The sequence below is a fragment of the Gorilla gorilla genome, chromosome 15 (assembly GCF_029281585.2).
Source record: "Gorilla gorilla gorilla isolate KB3781 chromosome 15, NHGRI_mGorGor1-v2.1_pri, whole genome shotgun sequence".
Taxonomy (NCBI): Eukaryota; Metazoa; Chordata; class Mammalia; order Primates; family Hominidae; genus Gorilla; species Gorilla gorilla.
In genome coordinates this window covers 94758952-94781303 of record NC_073239.2, presented here as the reverse complement: position 1 = coordinate 94781303, position 22352 = coordinate 94758952, and the positions used below count along the sequence as shown (strand labels likewise).

The 22352-nt window shown below is 46.8% G+C and overlaps 1 protein-coding gene across 8 annotated transcripts in view; it reads right to left on the bottom strand.

Moving 5' to 3' along the window:
• ADCK1 (aarF domain containing kinase 1) overlaps nucleotides 1-22352 on the bottom strand; it is a 161724-nt gene that overhangs the window by 20109 nt on the left and 119263 nt on the right. For 5 of the 8 annotated variants that reach the window (XM_055361091.2, XM_004055523.5, XM_019010237.4 and 2 more), the window contains 2 exons: nucleotides 15229-15387; nucleotides 5934-6050 (listed from right to left, as the gene is read on the bottom strand). In XM_055361091.2, the coding sequence (XP_055217066.1) occupies nucleotides 5934-6050; nucleotides 15229-15387 (276 nt within the window). Of the gene's footprint in view, nucleotides 1-5853; nucleotides 6051-15228; nucleotides 15388-22352 lie in introns of all 8 variants that reach the window. The other 3 variants (XM_019010236.4, XM_031001993.3, XM_031001990.3) reach the window with 2 other exon arrangements.

The window sequence follows — 22352 nt, the reverse complement described above, 5'->3', positions numbered from 1 at the left end:
TGGATCCCACGTCTCTGGGACAGCCAGGCTGGTGTCCCTTCTAAAACCCCATCCCAGGTCTACCCCCAATCTTCACGGACAGCAATGTCTGCCCACCAGACCTCCAGTCATCCGTCCCTGCTGCCCCTACACTCCTGTCTCTGTCACCTCTTTCTTGGCTAATTTCACACAAATTACATTGAACCTCAGCCTCAGCAGGATCTTAAACACACACTCACTGAAATCCAATTAACCTTCGATAAAGGTCCAGCAATCAATAGTCATTCTGTGGCTTGGGGAGGCGCCACCCACCCCAGGAAAGAGGACTCCTGCACGACCTTTACTTTTAATGAGATCAATGACAGTCATTGTTGCCAGCTCTTAAAGTGACTGGCAAATATGATCACCAGGTCAGGCCCTTGGTAATATCTGCTTCTGGGCTCACAGACACAAACAAATGAGGGCCCCTGCAGGCTGCTGGCTCCCGAGGCCCATGCTTGCTGGCAGGTGGGCACCCCTGGGCAGGGCTGTCTCGGGCCTGGAGGTGCAGATCAGCAGGGTGAGCGCAGATGGCACTTCTGGCAAGGCCTGAGCCCCTGGCTTCATGTTTCAGTATGGGGAGTCCTGAACTTCAGTGAGTGTCTGAACCGCCTGGACAGTCTGTTGAAATGCAGATTCTTGCAAACTTCTACAATCCTTTCCACCCCGGATTTGGATTAGTGAGTTTGGAGTAGGGCCCAGGAATCTGCATTGTTAAATAAGCTTCCCTGGTGATTCCTTTTTTTCCCCTATAGTGATTCTAAAAGAGATGGTTGGTGAACAAGTCTTAGCTCCCACCAAGCTGAAGAATCAATGTTCTTGGTTAGAGCCTAGCTAGTCCCACACCTTCAATAAGCATACTGAGGACCAGAGAGAGGATGTGATTTGCCTAAGGTTATACAGCAAGCTACCAGCAGGACAGAGATTGAACCTATCCCTCTTGCCTGCTAAACTGTTGTTTCCCTGTCCAAGTCTATTGGGCCAAGTGGGACTGGGATGCTGTAGGGTGAGGAGGCCTCTTCAAAGCGGAGTGAGGCTGATACAACAAGTGGTTGGGGGCTCTGGAGCCATCCCCACCCACCTCAAGAGGGGTCCCTTCTACAGCCATCTTCCAGGATAGACATCTGCTTATAGCAGCTAAGATGCCACTAATCACACACACCCTAGGATTCAGAGTAAGACTTTCGCCCCTGTCACTCCTATCTAGCCCTTGTACCTCCCTCCCCAAGGAATGCTCACAGCCAGGCTGCCCTCAGGAGGGAGTCACTCCAGGGCTGGCTCGCTGAGTACCACAGTCCTAGGGAGACTTTAGAACCTCAGGAGTCTATCTGAAACTTTCAGGATTGTGGACTCTTTCATCACACACACACACACACACACACACACACACACGCACACACACACACGCTCCTCCGTAGTCTTCAAGGCCGTGGCTTTGATGTTGGTTGGTAAGAGACATGATAGATTAATTTATTCAGAGTAAGGCCTGTCCCTAACCTACTCCCAACACCACTGATGGTAAGTGACAGTATTTAGAGCACCATAGTGGCCCATAGCCCACTGTGGGGGTTTCTGCGGAAGTATTTAATAACATCATCTCAGACTGCCAAAGAGCTACCGAGTCATGCAAAGCCTAAAAGCCAGGGACTGGGGATTAAGAAATTAACATAGTGTGGCATTACAAGGATAGACCAATGAAACAAAATAGATTCCAGAAGAGCCCCACATTGATGACAAAGACGTCAGATCCCAAAACTGTATGATTCCATTTATGTGAAGTTCAATAATGGGTGCAGGTCATCTATGGTGGCAGAACTCAGAAGAGCATTAGCTCTGGGAGGGACGTGAGAGAGCTCGCCAGGGAGCTAGAAATGACTTGTAACTTTATCTGGACAGTGATTACATATTATATTCACATGGAAACTTACTGAGGTATACAATTAAAATTTGTGACCTCCGGTGAGTTATCTTCCCTCTCTGAGTCTCTGATTCTTCATCTGCAAATCTGAGACAATAAGACCTCCCTCATAAGTTGATAATGCAGAAAGCTCCTGGTACATAGAGCCAGGCAGTCAGTAAACATTAATGGTTTAAAAAAAAAAAAGAAAGCTGGGGAGGTAGAAGAGAAAAAAATAGCCCAATGACAACAACAACATTCATCTCACTATCATTTTGGGGAACTTACTTAGCACATGCCAGGCACTGTGCAAAGCATTGTTTGTGCATTAACTCACAGAGTCCTCACAAAATCACTTACTTAGAGATAGGTACGATAAAACAGAAAAATGTTTCTATGAAGTGATCCTTGATGTAAGCCAGAGAGAGAGGTGTTACATTCAGACACTGCCTTGGTGCAGAGCAATGCTTCTCAGATGGTGCTCCAGCTCCTCTGAGTAGTTAGTTACCAAGTGGCTCCAGGTTCCAGCAGCCCAGGGTACTGGGTTGGTGCAAAAAGAATTGTGGTTTTTGCAATGGCCCGAAATAAAAAACAAAACACACAATTACCTTTGCACCAACCTATAGATCCCTGGCAGGGAAATGGAGAAGGTAGAGGGGCAAGGACTTTGGAGTCATGCAGACCTGAGTTCAAACCCTGGTTCTACCCCTGCTAGCTGTGTGATATGGGGCAAGCTGTTTAACCTCTCTGAGAATTTGCTTTCTCATCTGTAAATGGGGTTAATAATATATACTGTATAGGAGAGCTGTAATGAGTGGAGATTACGTGTGTCATATGCCTGGCACATATTAGTTGCTTATAATTATTATTAGTTATTGTTTTTCCCCAAATAACTCTGATATCAGCTTGCCCCATTCTGCATGTCCACAAGAAAACAACCAACACTCTCCCCTAGGCCTGCCTGGTAGAGGCCAATCTAGGGTGTGAGGCTGGTTTGTTTACCCATTCACTAATTTAAGGATGTCTACCAAGGATCTGCTCTGCACAGACCACTGGCTTTATCTACAAGGTATCAAAAGAGCGGGGAGGCAGGAGCAGATGAGACCAGTCCTTAGAGGGCACACCCTGCCCAGCTCCTACTGCCCAGCTCCAGCCTAGCTGCCCCCTCCGGCCAGGCACATCACTCAGCCATAAGCAAACAACTACCCAGAGCGCACCTTTCTGTGTTTGCATTTGTTTGGAAAATCAACGTTGCCTCTGATTAAACGCCATTACGGCTCTGGGCTCACTGGATCCAAAGAGATTAATGGACTTGAGGGTGTTGCTGGAATGAAAATGCCTCCACAGCTGGTAGTAAGTAAATGCCAGGAACCTGGCGGGGATGAGGCCTCCGGGATATTTCCTGATCAGCAGGCGACAGACCCTGTTTCCCTTTAAGGCCGTTCAGGAAAGGCCAGAGGTGGCCTCCCATCCCATCGAATCCCTTCGCCACTGGAACCAAAGACTGTATTCTGCTGGAACACCTCCCATGTACCACCCTAGAAGCCACCAGTGAAGGCAGCAGAGTCAGAAGCCCTGACTTGTGTTACTGGCCAAGTGACCTAAGGAAAGACATTTGCTCCCTTTCAGAACTTTTCACCCCATCTGTAAAATAGAAGGATGAACTCTTTTTCTCATCCCTTTCCCTCCAAGCAGAAGAACTCTTCCAGAAAAGTCCAATAGGCAGCTCACGCATTGGCAAAGCTGCCCTGGGTAAAACAGAGTGGTATCTGTTTCAGTGTAGCCTGCCCATACCCCACACACCCCAAGGCCCTTGAATGGGTTATTGAAGCACTGTTCCCTAAGTCAGGGGACAACAGCTTTCCTAGAAGGCCTGAGCCAGCCACAGAGAAACGTTCCCACCATGCTCCTGGCAGCAGCTCTGTGCACTTTGATGCGGCCCCTCCTTTGTGGCCTAACAGGAAGAGTGAAATCAGCGAGACTCAGGTCTCAATCCCACCTCTGCTAAGCTGTGTGACCTTCTCTCTCTGAGACTCTGATTCTTTGTCTGCAAAATGGAGACAATGAGACCACCCTCATAAGTTTATTATGGAGAAAAGGGCCTGGCACAGGGAAGTTAGGCATGCAATAAATGCTAATGGTAAAAGGAGAAAGAAAGAACAGAGCCCAAAGATAATATAAGGAAATCAACAACCACCACCCAGCTACTCCTCTGGAATGCTAGCCACACACCAGGCACTGTGCTTAGCACTGTTTGCACCCTAACTCACATAGTCTTCACAACCCCTCTTAGAGGCAGATACTGACCCCATTTACAGCAGTCACATGGCCACCAGGAGGCCTGTGCAACCACCACACTCCCCTGCCACCCCCCTGGGCTCATCTGCTGAGCCAAGGTATGGCTTTCTCCTGTGGGCCAACTCCCCATTGGGACCACATGCTCTCGCTTATCTTCGTGCACTGCCTGTGGACATGGGGAGTGGAATAGAAAAGAGCATTCATGGCCAGGCGCGGTGGCTCACGCCTGTAATCCCAGCACTTTGGGAGATCGAGGCAGGCGGATCACCTGAGGTCAGGAGTTCAAGACCAGCCTGACCAATATGGAGAAACCCTGTCTCTACTAAAAATACAAAATTAGCCAGGCATGGTAGCGCATGCCTGTAATCCCAGCTATTTGGGAGGCTGAGGCAGGAGAATCACTTGAACCCAGGAGGCGGAGGTCGCAGTGAGCCAAGATTGCGCCATTGCACTCCAGCCTAGGCAACAAGAGCAAAACTCCGTCTCAGGAAAAAAAAAAAAAAAAAAAAAAGGCATTTACCTCCACTGGGCGTGGCCCACTTCCTTCCTTCCATCCCAGAGGGCAGAACATGTCGCTGCACTCCCCAAAACCCTGAAGTGACTCCACAGTGCCTCTAGGTCACACCCAAGACCATTACCTTATCTCCCCACACACCCCAAGGAACCCTGCCCCAGCCCTGCCAAACTTCACCCATTTCCTTCCCCTTCTTGCAAAGCCACTCCCTGGAAAATTCCTACTCATCCTGCTGGGGACGCCAACCTGTGGCAGGCCTCAGTGCCTCTTCCTCACTCTCCCTGGGGTTCTCCTCACACCCTCTCGCTGCCTGAGATAAAGCAAGGATTTAGATGTGTGTCTGACTCTAATGCTAAGCTCTGGGGACTGGGTCCGGTCCCCCTGCGAGCCCCCATACCTAGCATATACCAGACACTATTAAAATGATCAATGTTGAGCCTGGCCACGTGGCTCACACCTGTAATGCCAGCACTTTGAGAGGCCAAAGTGGGAGGACTGCTTGAGCCCAGGAGTTCCAGATTACAGTGAACTATGATTGTGCCACTGCATGCCAGTCTAGGCAACAGAGCAAGACCCCATCTCTAAAAACATAAAAATGAAATTATGAATGTTGTTGAAAAAGTACAACTCCACCCATTCCTGTGGGACCCTGTGCAACCAAGAAGCAGAAAGTGAGGGACAGGTCCTACCCACTGGCCAGTATTCCCTGGGACAAGGGGGATGGGAGGGGGGACACACAAAGCCCACCTCTTTTTTCCTGCTCTAGGAGGCTGATGCAGTTGGCTGCTGCTGTCCCCTTTTTGCCTGATCCCTTGAGATCTGGGAAGTGGGAAGGAGAGAGAAGGGCAGGAAGAGGGAAGAGACAACAGACAGGCCCCACAGAGCCAAAAGGATTAAGTCCCACTGATTTTGCATCATTGTTCTCTGTGGCCGCTTAGCTTTGTGGGGCTCAGATGGTACAAAGGAAAAGCAGGTAATGGCAGAAGGGGCTCAGCATGTCCCTGCAGGCCGCTGTGTACACAGGGTTGGCCTAAATGACCTGAAAGAATCTTTCTTGCTCAAAGTTTATAATTCTCCACACAATGGGCCCCATTAAAGACAAGGGGGCCAGACTCTGAGGCCTCACCTGGACACACAGGCACTTCCTGGGCAGCCTTGACCAAGGCCACGTTCCCCGGCACAGCAGCCCTGAGCTCTTGACCTCACCTCATTGACGTCAATCTTGTTCCTCTCCATGTAGTCTCTGTCATTGACCTGCCCGCCATCCACAAACTCCATCAGGAGGACCCGCTCCGTGGACAGGTCCCAGTGGATTCGGGGGACCTGGGATAGGAAGGGACAGGTCAGATGGTCTGGGGAAGCTGGGAATCGGGCAAGGATGACAATGTGGCACAGCGAGCCAGACAGCAACAGAGGCTCCTCCCAGAGCAAGGGAGAAGAGGCCCGGGAGGGACCTCAGCGGTGACAGTGGGGATGGGACAGCCAGGCCAAGAGGGAGGCCGGCTACTCCACCTCTGCTCAGCAGGCCTCCGCCCACTCCTTTAGATACCGGCTTTGCCAACTCTCCTCAGTGCCTTCTAATGCTGTTAAGAGCCAAAACTAAAGTTGGGACTTGGGAGGAAAATGTTGGAACACCTGACACCTGGGCATTGCTGTTAAGGATATTTCCTCTCCTCATCCCGCCACCAGGCCTACTTCAGACTCCTTCCTCTGCCTCCAATATTTCACCCAGGTAATGGGTGCATTGTGTGTATTGAGCAAATGACTGAGTTTTAACCAGATGATAAATTTTGTTTCTCATGGCTGTTTCCTGTAGGAAAACATGTTTCCTGGGGCAGAAAACATTGGATATTAATCCAACATCTATTCCCAACCCTCCTCTTCCCTACAGATGAAAAAAACTAAATACTGGGGCCAGGTGGGGTGGCTCACACCTATAATCCCAGCACTTTGGGAGGCTGGGGCAGGTGGATTGCTTGAGCTCAGAAGTTCAAGACCAGCCTGGGCAACGTGGCGAAACCCTGTCTCTACAACAAATACAAAAATTAGCCAGGCATAGTGGTGCATGCCTGTGATCCCAGCTTGGGAGGCTAAGGTGGGAGGATAGCTGTCAAAGCCACAGTGTGCTGTGACCTTACACATCACACCACTGCACTCCAGCCTGGGCAACAGAGCAAGATCCTGCCTGAAAATAAACAAACAAATAAAAAACCTAAATACTTTCCTTGCCTGCTTTATAGTAGGTATGGCCATGTGACATAGTTCTGACTTATGAACAAAAATGGAAACCTGCTAGGGGATTCTGGGAAGATTTTTATTTCCTTGATTTAAAAAAAAGGGGGTATTTGCATAGTGCTACTCTTCTTCCACTTCTCTTCCTGCCTCGAAAGTGAATGTGAATGTGACTGTTGGTGCTGTAGCAGCCATCTTGCAACAATGAGGAAAAATAAAAAAATTTAAAAATCCGAGAAGCCAGCTCTGGTACTGTTAAACCACAAAAACCATATGTCAGTAGGCAACCACTGCAAACCTTCTTGCTATGTGAAGACAACAAATTCTTTTGTTTAAGGCACTCTAAATGAGGCTTTCAGTTGCCTACAGACAAATGCATTACTAACATACACTCTCCAACCCTCTCTGACTCTCACAACACTCAAAAACCAAAAAGAGAACAGATTTCTCCAGGAGCGGGCAAGAGACTAGAATGCAACCAGGCTGCCATGTGAGCAAGGGACACCCACCAGTACCCCCACAGCCAGGAGGGAGGGGTTACTGGGCTTCCAGCATGCCGAGTTTCCCCCAAATTGTGAGGAGTTTATTTCCTCTTACAAATAAAGAAACATGGGCAGCTTTTTCAAATGTTTTGGAGAGTAAGATTCTCCTTTACCCTGACCACCCAAATTCATCTAGCAATAACATAGTGGCCCTCAAGTCAACAGACCTATTTCCTGTTCCTAATTCTGCTAATACTGTTGTGTCTTAGACTAGCCACTTAACTTCTTTACATCCCAGTCTTCCTCACTGGAAAGCAGAATTGTTTCTGCCCTATCTCAGTAAGGACCTCTGAGGATAAATGGGGGCCGTACATACAAGTGAAATGCTCTAGTTGGAACAAAGTTTCCAACAGAAAGCAAGGTGTTATTTTAGTTTGCTGCTTGCCTGCGGTTTCTGCCATTTGAAAATCTGGGCCAATAGAGAAATCTGTGAAACTGATACTTTGAACTTAAAATTTAGACTTGCTTGGCATTTTTCAAAAAGTTTCTTTTTAAAAAAGTGAGTGCATGTTTGCTATTGTTGCTTTGTTGGTTTCTTTAGAGACAGGGTCTCATTCTGTCACCCAGGCTGGAATGCCGTGGCATCATCATAGCTCACTGCAGCCTCGAACTCCTGGACTCAAGAGATCCTCCTGCCTCAGCCTCTCAAAGTGCTGGGATTACAGGCGTGAGCCACCGTGCCCTGCCTGTTGTTTTTGTTCATGGCTTCCAAATGAATGGGACATATTTTCGGGTTAAATTCTTCCCTTGGGTTTGTTTGTAAACCTATGTTTGACAGTGGGCCCCTAAGGCTCTGGAGACAAGAGGTCAAATCTCTAGCCAGCCCCGCCAGAGGCAGCTTAAAAAACAGCGAGGGTGTGAGATGGTATCTCATTGTGGTTTTGATTTGCATTTCTCTGATGGCCAGTGATGATGAGCATTTTTTCATGTGTTTTTTGGCTGCATAAATGTCTTCTTTTGAGAAGTGTCTGTTCATGTCCTTCGCCCACTTTTTGATGAGGTTGTTTGTTTTTTTCTTGTAAATTTGTTCGCGTTCATTGTAGATTCTGGATATTAGCCCTTTGTCAGATGAGTAGGTTGCGAAAATTTTCTCCCATTTTGTAGGTTGTCTGTTCACTCTGACTATGCAGCCATAAAAAATGATGAGTTCATGTCCTTTGTAGGGACATGGATGAAATTGGAAATCATCATTCTCAGTAAACTATCGCAAGAACAAAAAACCAAACACCGCATATTCTCACTCATAGGTGGGAATTGAACAATGAGATCACATGGACACAGGAAGGGGAATATCACACTCTGGGGACTGTGGTGGGATGGGGGGAGGGGGGAGGGATAGCATTGGGAGATATACCTAATGCTAGATGACGAGTTAGTGGGTGCAGCGCACCAGCATGGCACATGTATACATATGTAACTAACCTGCACAATGTGCACATGTACCCTAAAACTTAAAGTATAATAAAAAAAAAAGAAAAAAAAAACAGCGAGGGGCTGGGCGCAGTGGCTCACGCCTGTAATCCCAGCACTTTGAGAGACCGAGGAGGGCAAATCACTGAGGCTGAGGAAAGAGAATCACTAGAACCTGGGAGACGGAGGTTGCAGTGGATGAAGAGTACGCCACTGTACTCCAGCCACGGTGACAGAGGGAGTGAGATTCCATCTCAAAAAAAAAAAAAAAAACAGCTAGGAAAGAGTCACAGGTGGAAACAGAAAACCCACAGGCTGGAGCTTCTCTGTGCTTGTGCATCAGGGTCCTGGGTGTACTAGGGTTTCCCCCTTTTTGGTCTCCCTGCAAACATTACCATTCCAGTCTAACCACAGAATGTGCCCCTTGCTTCTGCTGCTTAAATCTGAAATGACTAAAATATCAAACCTGGGAAACAGTGGAATTTGTCATGGGAGCTTCAGAACCACAGGTGCCCCTGGACAGACATAACGTGGAAATGACTGCAAAATGCCAAACTGCTCCTGCTCAGTTAAAAAAGTGAGCTATGCCTAAATCACCAGATGGGCAGGAGGACCTGGGGGTGTGGGGTGAAGTGAGCGCCCACATTTCCTGTCCTATGCTTCTTCCATCAAGGAAGGAAAAAATGAAAAAGAGAAATTTGAAAGAGTCAATAAGCACCCCGCACTCCCCATCCCACCCCCAAACAAAGCAAACTGAAACTCTAAGGAGCTCATGGCCAGGGTGCTCAGCGGCCCCACCAGCAGGGTCACACCCTGACCATTAGGACCCCTGGGTCCAGGGTCTACCTCTTTGCCACAGAGCAGAGGCCTCCCTCCTGTGGGCTCCTCCTGCCTCCCACACGGATGCCAATCTGGACCCCAAGAAGGAAGGCACCAATTAGAGAAGTTTTAGCCCAAGACCCTGGGCCTCAGCCTCACAGTCTGGCCCTGACCTCACATTTCTGCTGTTTCTATGCTTGGGTCAACGTGCCCACGAAACAGGCTGCGCCTGGCTTGTCTGAGACAGCGCCCATCACCCCAGGCCCACAGTCCTCCTGGAGCCTGAGTCCAGCACAGCAGAAGGCCTGGAGACCTGCAGTCAGACCGGCAGATTTGGAGTCAGGATGCTGGCTGGAGCCCCGGCTCTGCCACCTAAAAGCTGTGTGACTGTGGGTAAGTTATATAACCTCTCTGAACACCAGTTTCTCCACCAAAAATATGGTGATAATGGTTACAGTGGAAGCACAACCCCACCTCCACCCCCATTTCCCACTACTATGAGCAGAGTACTGGCACTCAACATGGAACCAGACACTAGCAGCTGCTGGAAAAAACATCGATTGCTCTTAGGACAGCCACATCGAGTTTCACAGAGGGCTCTGATACACACCAGGGCTGAGAGTTATGCTCTAGACGGTTCACTGGAATTCACATCTTCCCCACAGAGCAGAACCATATGGAGGGTGAACATGCAGGCTCTGGAGCAGGCTACCTCTATTCCCTCCCCTTAGTGGTAAGCCTTGTGACCCTGCCCAAAGGGTTGATAGCTCTGAGCCTCAGTCTCCCAACTGATGATATGGGGGTGATTATGGCACCTCCCTTGTGAGGCTGTTGTAAGAATTAAAGAATTAAAGAATATAAAGCACTCTGCAAAAAAAGAGTTATATATTATTTACTATCCATCTGTAGTTCCTAATCTTTGAGATTCATGGGAAGTTATCATACTTCCCAAAAAGCATGCACATCTCCTCAGGGTTTGTCCACAATTTCTAGAGTCCTGGGCTCCTTACCTCACACTAAGGAACCCTGGCATGGCCCTGCACACCTATCCCCACCTCCACACATATAGAAATGGTCTCATCACTTCCAGTCCCAAACCCTGTGGTTATAAAGCTTCTCCCCTGCCACCTTGTCCCCAGGTGAGTCACAAACCCTACCACTTGTCCTGTTTCCATCCCCTGGCACATACGCTCTGCTGCCAGATCCACTAAGCCTGGCCTTAATCATTCAGCCTAGCTGCCCCCTCACCCTCTCCCAGTCCCCCTGACGCCATATTTGCATTCAGTGCTTGTCTGAGCCTGGGAGATTTATAGCACAGGGCTGAGGTTCTTAAACTGCACATAAGCACTGGAAGATGCCTCACACACTGAGAGGTAAAGTCTTTGCAGAGGCTTAATTATGCACAGATGTTGTGATCGGGAGCCAGTGTGCAAAAGCAGTCTATCTCCAGTTTTAAGAGCTGAACTGGGTTCACAGTGCAAAATTCACTTCCCCCTTGTTATGTGTTTAGGCAAAATTAATTACTCAAGAGCCTTAATTCCACCACTGTCTTAGGAAGGGTGTGCAAGTTTTGGAAACAGCGGGTCAAATTGGTATATTCATTATTTACCCATTTGGCATCCTCATTTGAAAAATGTGTGTTATTGTTATTATTGCATGTCTTGGTCTGGCACTTGCCAGTTGGCCCCAACCAGGGGACAATTTTGCTGTTTCCATGGGAACAGTAGAGGAGATGGTTCTGTCTGGCTCATAGTTCTGGCTCTGAGGGGCACCCCTGCTGGTAAATGGCAGCAGAGTATCCTGAGAGGAGCACACACTTGAAGTCAGAAAATCTGGGATGTTGCCCTAGCTCCTCTACTCAAACTGTCCTCTGCAATATGGGCTGATGCCTGCTGGAAGGACTCAACACCATAGTACCTGCAGACTGTTCAATGCAGCAGCTCCTGATGAAGAAGAAATAATCAATATATATTGCCTATAGTCAATACTTCTTAGAAGCACTCACCAGAGCCCTTTATCCTGGGTAGAATTACGTACTTCCTCTTGGGAATCCACAGAAACACAGATGAATGCCTGTCATGGTACTAACAAACCTGCACTACAACAACACATTGCTGTGTCTGTCCCTCCACTAGATGAGAAGTTTTCCAGAGCAGGGACAAACCTCAGCTCCCAGCACAGCAACAAGCTCGGGAATAAAAGAAATGGAATAAGCAAATAGAAGCATGTCTTAGACTCTATAGCATTGTGCTAATTAGTTAACATTATCACTTGTCTCAAAGAGCCAAGTTTTCACTGAACTGGTGGTTTGAGCTCCAAGGCTGGGGCAGTGACACCAGATCTAGGCTGCACTCCTGGATTTACACACACAAGAGGGTCTGTACATCCACACCGACAGTGGCAGCCAACAAAATGCCAGTCAAGCATACTGGGAGTATGGAGACGTACCCAACCCTCACCACACACAAAGAGCTAAACTTCTTCATGGGCTCTATCTTCCACCACAGTCAATGTGTCAATACACTGCACTGATCAACACAGCTGTGGTTCTTCCTCCCGTGGATTCTCAAGTGGTTAGAATAGACACATCTTCAGTCATTCCATCCCTGTTAGTCAATCGGGAGAGCAAAAATATAAACACTTCCTCCATTTCTCATGATGTCTTCAAAAGCCAAAAGGACACCTTAGGGAAGAATGAGAGAGTCCCTTCTCCCTGATCCAATGTTCTGAGCCATCCTCCCCAAGAATAGCACAGCTTGACTGTTGGCTCTAGAACCTGCACATGGAGCTCCTGAGGGCTTGGTGACCCCTCTCGTGCATTCTCCAGGCCTGCTAAAGAAGAGGGAAGGGTGATCCGTCCTAGAGTTGGAAGCTAAGCTCAGTGTAGACAACCAGAAGAGCCCTCCAAGCCCTGCACTGTTGGGATAAAGGGGGTAACCCTGTTTTAATAGGCATACACCTCAGGAAGGACAAATGTGTTGGAAGAACAGTGGTGTGACATACATCTCTCTCCCCAGTTCCTGTGTGCCCTGAGAGAACATCAGGATGGTCCTTAAAGACCAGCTCCGGCTGGGCGCGGTGGCTCACGCCTATAATCCCAGCGCTTTGGGAGGCCGAGGCAGGCGGATCATTTGAGATCAGGAGTTTGAGACCAGCCTGGCCAAAATGGCAAAACCGTGTCTCTACTAAAAATACAAAAATTAGCCGGGTGTGGTGGCACACACCTGTAGTCCTAGCTACTCAGGAGGCTGAGGCAGGAGAATCGCCTGAACCCGGGAGGTGGAGGTTGCAGTGAGCAGAGATTGCACCACTGCGCTCCAGCCTGGGTGACAGAGTGAGACTCTGACTCAAAAAAATCATAATAATAAAATAATTAATTAAAAAAAAAAAAAGGACCAGCTCCGGGGCCAGGCGCAGTGGCTCACACCTGTAATCTCAGCACTTTGGGAGGCCAAAGTGGGCAAATCATTTGAGGTTGGGAGTTCAAGACTAGCCTGACAACATGGTGAAACCCCATCTCTACTAAAAAAAAAAAAATACAAATATTAGTAAGGCATGGTGGCACATGCCTATGATCCCAGCTACTTGGGAGACTGAGACAGGAGAATTACTTGAACCCAGGAGGCGGAGACTGCAGTAAGCTGAGATCGCACCACTGCACTCCAGTCTGGGCAACAGAGCGAGACTCTGTCTCAAAAAAAAAAAAAAAAAAACACCAGCTCCAGCGCCAACTTCTCAGCAGAGCCTGCCCTGACCCAGTAGGCCATGGGAGTCCCTACTTCTGAATCCTCAGAGCACGTAGAAGCCGTACTTCTCATGGGGCACTGACAGCTGCGACTTCATATTATCTGATATTGTTTCCCACATTAAGTGTCTCTTATTACATAGAACAGTTCTGCTATAATACTTGTTTTGAAAACACAAATTTGTTCCAATGCAATTGATATGTTAGGGAACAGTTTGATCATAATGCAAATTTTGGATGTGCTTATGTGTACTATCATCTGCGAGAAACACTGTGAATGCAGAAAGCTGCATCCAGCAGAGCCGTGCCACATTGGAATACACAAAACAAACACACCTCGACATCGCTGCGAGTCAGTGAGTCACCCACATCTGGCCTTACAACTTTCTGTCCCATTTCTTTTTTGTTGTTGTTCCTTGAGACGCAGTCTCGCTCTGTTGCCCAGGCTGCAATGCAATGGCATGATCTCAGCTCACTACAACGTCTGCCTCCTGGGTCCAAACGATTCTCCTGTCTCAGCCTCCCGAGTAGCTGAGATTACAGGAGTGCACCACCATGCCCAGCTATTTTTTGTGTTTTTAGTAGAGACAGGGTTTCACCATGTTGGCCAGGCTGGTCTTGAACTCCTTCCCTCCAGTGATCTGCCCACCTCCGCCTCCCAAAGAACTGCGATTACTGCCATCAGCCACCATGCCCGGCCTCCATCCCATTTCAAAGGACTCCTCCCACCACCTCACAAAACTAACAAGCAGCAACCCTTCTGATGCCCACTTCCACAGCAGGCTCAAGGTAAAGTGCCATGTGTATTGTGGTCTTATGTATTTCTTAGCCATTTAACATGTGTAAAACGATGCTACTGGTTTTTATTCATTCCTATCTTCTTTTCTTTCCTATATTACTGTATTACCGATGAATTTTTTTTCTTTTTTTTTTTTTTTTTTGAGACGGAGTTTCACTCTTGTTGCCCAGACCTGAATGCAGTGGCGTGATCTCAGCTCACTGCAACCTCCACCTCCCGGGTTCAAGTGATTCTCTTGCTTCAGCCTCCCAAGCAGCTGGGATTACAGGCACACGCCACCACGCCAGGCTAATTTTTATATTTTTAGTAGAGACGAGGTTTCACCATGTTGGCCAGGCTGGTCTCGAACTCCTGACCTCAGGTGATCCACCTGCCTCAGCCTCCCAAAGTGCTGGGATTACAGGTGTGAGACACTGTGCCCAGCCACTGATGAATTTTTTTGAGTGTTGTGCCCCTAACTCTATTTTCCCCATAAGCTCTGTGGTTTCTGTTATGTGATTTTCCATAACTGCAGTATTTCTAGGGACACATATGTTTTGTTACAGCAGAACCAACTGTATGAGCCAAGGTAAAACATACGTGTTTAAAACAGTCCCAGCGTACAGTAGTGTTAGCTATCAGCATCGCCATCATCATCACCATCCCATGCCTCACGGAGGCAGAGACCACGGCATATAGGTTCTTGGCTAAGGCTCAGTGTCTTGTAGTTGTCGATTATTCAATAAACATCTGTTTAATTGACTAATGGGTCAACAATCACACTTGATATTTCTTTGCAAATTGCCTTCAAGGGATTTAATGCACATCACCAGTGACGTCATTCATCCTCAGTAAGAGGACTCAGGAAGAAGATGTCCCAATTATGTCCTGAAAGGGATGCTCAAGGCAGGGACCCACATACCGCTACACTCTTCCACCAGACCACCATACCCCGCATTGCATCGTCCCACCTACCTTCAAGAAGTCAAAATGCTTGAGCATCTGGGACACCTTCTCAGCATTCCTCCCTTCATTGAGGAAATCCAGCTCCAAAGGCAGGTTCTTCTTGGCTTCATCCACAAGCCACATAAACTCAAACTCTGGGAATAGCTGCTTCACAGCCAGAACAAGCACCTGAAATCCAACAAGCACCCCAGTCATTTGGCCCACAGCACACACCAAGGGACATTCCCTACCTTCCTGCCTGGTTCTCCCCTAGAGTAAGGGAAACTGCTCCCCTGGGGCCCATCCCTCCTCTGAATTCCAGGAGGGAAACATAGTAGGCTCCTGCTCTCCCATAAGCTTGGTACTCTGCACCAAGTCCAAGATGATGATAGCCCAACAGCCGGCATCGGTAACCACGACTACCACTTGCTGAGGGTTCCCCTCGTGCCCAGCACTAACTAAGCACTTATTTTTTTTTTTATTTTATTTTTTAAGTTCTGGGATATGTGTGTAGGATGTGCAGGCTTGTTTCATAGGTAAACGTGTGCCATGGTGGTTTACTGCACCTATCACCCCATCACCTAGGTATTAAGCCTGGCATGCATTAGCTCTTTTTCCTAATGCTCTCCCCCACCCCCCACCCCTCGCCCAACAGGCCCCAGGTGTGTTGTTCCCCTCCCTGTGTCCATGTGTTCTCATTGTTCAGCTCCCACTTATAAGTGAGAACAAGCGGTGTTTGGGTTTTTTGTTCCTGCATTAGTTTGCTGAGGATAATGGCTCCCAGCTTCATCCATGACCCTGCAAAGGACATGATCTCGTTCCTTTTCATGGTTGCATAGTATTCCATGGTGTATATCTACCACATTTTCTTTATCCAGTCTCTCATTGATGGGCATTTGGGTTGATTCCACATCTTTGCTACTGTGAATAGTAAACTAAGCACTTTACTTACTACTAAACTTAATCCTTGCAACAACTCTGGGAGGCACACAGATACACATCTTATCATCCCTTTTCTGTTGTTTAGACAAGCTGTCACTCTGTAGCCCAGACTGGAGTGCAGTGGCATGATCGATCACAGTTCACTGCAACCTTGACCTCCAAGGCTCAAGTGATCCTCCCACCTCAGCCTCCTGAGTGGCTGGGATTACAGATATGCATCACCATGCCCAGCTAATTTTTTTAATTTTTTTGTAGAGACAGAGTCTCACTGTGTTGCCCAGGTTGGTCTCAAGCTCCTGTCCTCAAGCAGTCCTCCTGCCTCAGCCTACCAAAGTGCTATCCCATTTTATAGATGAGGAATTTGAGGCTCTGAGGGGTTATATGATTTTCACAAAATCTGCCCAGCAAGGAAGTACCGAGCTAGAATTCCCCCTGGGAATTCCACAGCCAACTCCACAGCCCTTGCTCTGAAACACTTAGCTCAACTGCTGCTGTGGCTGCTCCCCGATCTGTTCTGGTCTGTTCACAAAGCACTGGGAGGGTGCTGCAAATGTAACTGTCATTACTTTATTTCTTAAGTTGAATGTTTGGTGCTTGAACATTTATAATACTATTTTCTATACTTTCTGTACATCTAAAATGTTTCATAATAAAAAACTAAATTGGAAGAAGAAAATAAGGCTGGATAAGACAAGAGGAGACAGAGAGAAGGAATTTGACCACTTGGATGAAAAGCTTAGATTTTTGGCAATTTGACTCCACTGTGGATTCTTGAGTGATGACATGTTAAGAGGGGGTTTTAGAAGATGTATCTGGCATTCAGGGGTCAGTTTAATGATGTGAAATTAAAGAAGGGCCCAGTGATCTGTGCACAGCATACCACAGCCCCTGCCATGAGCAGGGACACAATCCTAAGGCTGCCCCACCACCAGGGCCCTGGATTTGAGATGGGTGCCCAAGTTCCTGGATGATGGCTCTGTAGTGGGTGAGCAAGGGTGATACCAGGGACATAGGAGGTGTCCCAGAATTCTGGGAGGGAAACAGAAGGGCCCTGATCTCCCATAAGCTCTCCTGCTGGCATTCGAAGCCAGGCCTGGGGAGAACATTGACTGATTGACCCAGTAATTCTTAGTATAAATGACAGTCCGAGTTATCTGAGAACGACCATCTCTAACCCTGGCTATAGCAGATGGCAATAAGAACTAACAAGCTGTCGGCCTGTTGGTACCAAAAGACCTTCCCCTTCCCATCTTTCCAGAAAGACTTACTGAGCCCCAGATAAAAGCCTTGTCTCATGCTTCTTTTTGCCCTGTTCTATGATATTTTGCCCAATGCTGTGTTGGCAAAAGAAATCAATCTAAAGCCGGACTATTAACTACAAGGCATTTACAGCTTTGTTTTCAAGCCCTATGTCCTGGGTGATGTACCAGACGCCATTCCAAAAAGAATCATCGCACTGCGTTATCGTGCTCAATTTCTACCAAAACTTCTTTTAATTACATTTGGCTGTAGTTTAATTTCTTTTGAGTTTTGTCTGGTCTTTCATGGGCTAGACCTGTGACCTTATGATAATTGATTTAGTTTATGTTTTGTTTGTATCACGCAAGACTAGAAGGGAGAGGGGGCAACCGAGAGGCCTGGACTGTATGCCTCAAGCCCTGGCACCTGGGCACCGCAGCCTCCAGACATCACATCTCGTCACAGTGCCCTCAGATGGCCCTTGACAGCAACCAGAGCAGATGCAGAGCACGTGAACGGGAAACAGAAGTGATTCCCCCAGGCCCAGGCAGAGGCCAGCCATGCCATCTAAGTCACCTGAATTCCACTTTTCTGGGCTTGGAATGCAGGCAAGAAAAGCTCTCCAGCATTTTGCTCCAATCTCAACTCCAGAGGGTCTCGCCCGAGAGGAGCAAGGAAAGGGGCCACAATGAGGCTCTCTCATTTGTCCAATCAATATTTACTGATTACCCTCTAGGTAATTACCATAGGCCAGACGTGGATATGCACAGAGAGCTACCTGTAGCCCAGTGAGGTCTCTACTTGGGGGTGAAGCTTCTGGCCAAACAGTAATTCCTCATCATTTATTGTATGGTCACTGTTTTTTGTGGAATTTTTAATTATCATTGATATCCAAGCAGCACTGAAAGGCACATTAAAGATTTTCCAGTTACTAATCAATTACATAATTAGTCATTATTAATACTATTCATTATTATTAACACTTGGTAATACCTGACATCATTAATCATAAGCAGTCAATTATATTAACTAATATTAATTGCTAGTAACTAATTAGTAAGCTAATTCATAACACAGAAAACTTTACAGTGCTCATCGAACTGGTTTCTAAGGCATCCTGTGGGTTGTGGGTCACTTCCTTGGTTACTTAAAATGAAGGGGGTTCTTTGAATAGAAGTCAGTGGTTCTCAGATTTATGGAATGTCACCATCCCCTTTATAGGAGGTCACCAATTTTAAAACTTGATACCCGCTACAAAGCCCAGAAAATGAACATACATAATTTTGCACATAATTCAAGGGGTTCACCAACCCCTTGAAATTCAGTGGGTGGGGAGGGGGTCAGGTTAAGAGTCTTCGGGTTCAAGTAGTTCGGGCTGCTGCCATTTTAGACTTTTCTTGGCTGAAGAAAGTAAAATAAAACTCAGTTTCACCGTCTGGTTTCATTCAACTCCCTTCTTAAATGAATCTACTTAGCCCACCTTAAGCAGATTCATTTCAATTTTTCTTTTTGACAACACATGCAATCAACTAAAATAAAACAGGTGTTGTTATCAATTTGACTTTTTGATTTTTCTCCCAGAATGCATCTTCTCCATAAAATTCTTCTAACAGCCAATGTTTTCACCAGTGCCTACCACCTACTCAACACTCCACAGATGTTTATTGAATACTCACATGAATGAATGAATGAGTAAATGAATGAACAAATGAATATTTCAAAGAGTTTGTCTGCTTCTCTGAGATAATTATATGTTCACATGTGTTATCCAAAGAAAATGAGTTTTTCTATTTCTGAGGTTTTAGTGGAAAGAGTCATAACTTCTGAATTTGGGGGAATCGTAATTTCAGAATGCCTGAGAATTCTCTACTTGATCTAGAACCTTATGAATCAATCAAGGTATATTTAAAAATTAATACTTCCTTCAAGGTAAAATAATAAGACTATCTTCCTATAGGGTCATTGGCTTGCAGGAGGAAAAATCAATCATGGGCCACACAGAAATATAATGGAAAAAATGAAGAGTCACACATAAGTTTGAAAACTAGTCAATGGGCCAAGTGTGGTAGCTCACGCCTGTAATCCCACCACTTTGGGAGGCCAAGACGGACAGATCACTTGAGATCAGGAGTTCAAGACCAGCCTGGCCAACATGGGGAAACCCCATCTCTACTAAAAATATAAAAATTAGCCAGGTGTAGTGGCATGTGCCTGTAATCCCAGCTACTCAGGAGGCTGAAGCAGGAGAATTGCTTGAACCCAGGAGGCAGAGGTTGCAGTGAGCCTAGGTCATGCCACTGTACTCCAGCCTGGGCGGCAATAAATAGAGTGAGACTCCATCTAAAAAAAAAAAAAAACAAGAAAAGAAAAGAAAAAGAAATAAAACGACTGACTGTTATTTACAATAGCAAAAGAGAAGGGGAATTATCATTATTTAGTTCCTACTACATGCCAGGCACTGTGCTACGAACACTTTACACATACACTTTCATTTAATCCTTTTCTTGCCAATTTTACATAGTAGAAAACAGGATTTGTCAAAACGAACTCTGACCTGGGCTTTTCTTGTTCGTTCTTTATGCGGCCCTGCCTCGTGCAACACAACACAACGACACAGGACAATACAATAGGAAGCTCAAGATAAGGCAGAGAAGGAGCTTTGTAAACTGTAAAATGCAACTGGAAATGCAAGTTACTGTTATCAAGTTAGTGTACATTATAAAAGAAATAATGTTCCATGGGAAAACAGCACACTAAATAGAATGCCTGTACCGATCCAAACTGGCAAAAATGAACGTTCAACAAGGATCGAAAATCAATTCAGAGTGATGTACATAGCTTGCCATTCACGGGGTTTATCTTTGTTCTGATAAGTTATTAAAGTACACGCTTTTTAGAAAACAGATTTATAGGGTGAAGAGAAGTTTCCTTGGGTGGCCCACGTCTCTGGATATTTTTTAATATATATTTTAAAAAATAAAATCACTGTTGGATTCTGTGCCGACATAAACATTGCCTAGCCACCCACTGTTCAAACAACACATTTAGTAAAGAAACAAGATGAGGCTGGACGCGGTGGCTCACGCCTGTAATCCCAGTACTTTGGGAGGCCAAGGCAGACAGATCACCTGAGGTCAGGGTTTAAGACCAGCCTGGCCAACAAGGCAAAACCCTGTCTCTACTAAAAATACAAAAATTAGCCAGGCGTGGTGGCAGATACCTGTAATCCCAGCTACTTGGGAGGCTGAGGTAGGAGAATCACTCGAACCCAGGCAGTGGAGGTTGCAGTGAGCCGAGATTGCACCACTGCACTCCAGCTTGGGCAACAGAGTGAGACTCTGTCAAAAAAAAAAAAAAGAAAGGAAGGAAGGAAGGAAGGAAGGAAGGGAAGAAACAAGATGGTAGACAGAATGCACTGAAAATGCTGCTCAGAAAAGGTCAAAAACATGACTGCCATGGGTTTTCACTTTTTGAGACCCTTGGGATGGGCCAGATGACATCAAGCAATAGATCAGATTTAGTGCTCAGGCCAAAGAGTCCCACCCCAACATAGCCGAGCACCTTGGGGCCCAGTAGTGCATGAAGGGCATAGTACTTGGCAATGAGTTAGATTCCTTAGGATGAGAGGGCAAGGGAGTGTTCCTTATCAATTCAGAAGCTGGAGAAATAACTGGGAGTGATACAGGGTGATTAGGACCTGGAGATTATGGTAGTCCCCCAGCTCAGGGATCATCTGAGTCCTACCCTGCCCTCAAGCAGTGAGAATGGCAGTGAGATATGGCCCGCTAAGTTCCCCAATATTGTGGGTAGAAAAGAACTGCTGCAAAGCCAGCCCGCCAGCAGACGGATGGACTATGCTTCATCACTTCACCCCCTCCTGCTGAATCATTGTTCCAATCTCTGGGCCCAATTAGTCTGGCTCTGGACAGCCATTCAAATCAATAAGAGTCACTGGCCGTGCATCTAGAAGTAGAGTTGCCCCAACTATTAAAGGGACAATATCAGGTGATAATGACAAAGCTGAAAAAACATCCCTGGCTCTGCCTTTTTCTTTTGTGCAAAGTCATCGACACCATCAGATTCACTGAACACCATTTACTGAGAATCAGCCTCCCTTCCCTGCCATCCTTCAACAGTCTATCCTAGAGGCTCTCTCCCCTCTCCAAGGGAGAAGGTTCACAGGAGACACAAAACTGCCAGGTTCAGAGTAGACACAAAACTCTAGGGTAGTACATGCTATTGGAGGCCAAACCAACAGCCATCTCCCCCATCATCCTGGCTAACACAACCCCAAGTTTGTACATCCTTCATGTCCTTCAAGGATAGCAGGTCCGAGAAGGTGAGTCATGATTGGTTTAAGCCAATCAAGGTGGTCTCAGTTTTCTTGCCAAGACTGATTTGGGAGTGGGCATTACTTCTGGACAATAACAAATGAAGGGAACTCTGCTAGGGATCTTTTTTTTTTTTTTTTTTCTGATAAAGAATATGAGGATGTCCCCTACTTGTAACACCAGGAACTCTTGCAGCTGTGTTGGGACCATGTGCGGTGCTCGCTCAGGAGGGCGAGCCAGGAAGCTGAGATAGCAGAGTGAAACACGGAAAGAGTCTGAGTCATTACAAACAATGAGGTGCTGGGCTGTCAGCCTTGGAACAGCTGACCCAAGTTCCAGACATCTTCACATGTGAGATAATATGGGTTAGTATTAGCTATACCACTTTCAGTTGGATTTTCTGATTCTTAGAGCCAACTGAAAGCATCCCAACTGACACAACCAGTAGTCACCACCCCCTTGCTCTCAAAAGTCTCACCCCTGTAGACCTCTATCACCCTGTAAATGCACAGTAGTTATGAGTTTGGGTGTAGAAGGTCACCTCTTAAGATGCAAATATAAAGAGGTTAAGCCTATCAGTCACTCTCTTCACTGTGAATTGCTTTCATCAGATTGCTTTCCTCTTAAGACCAGGCTGTGATC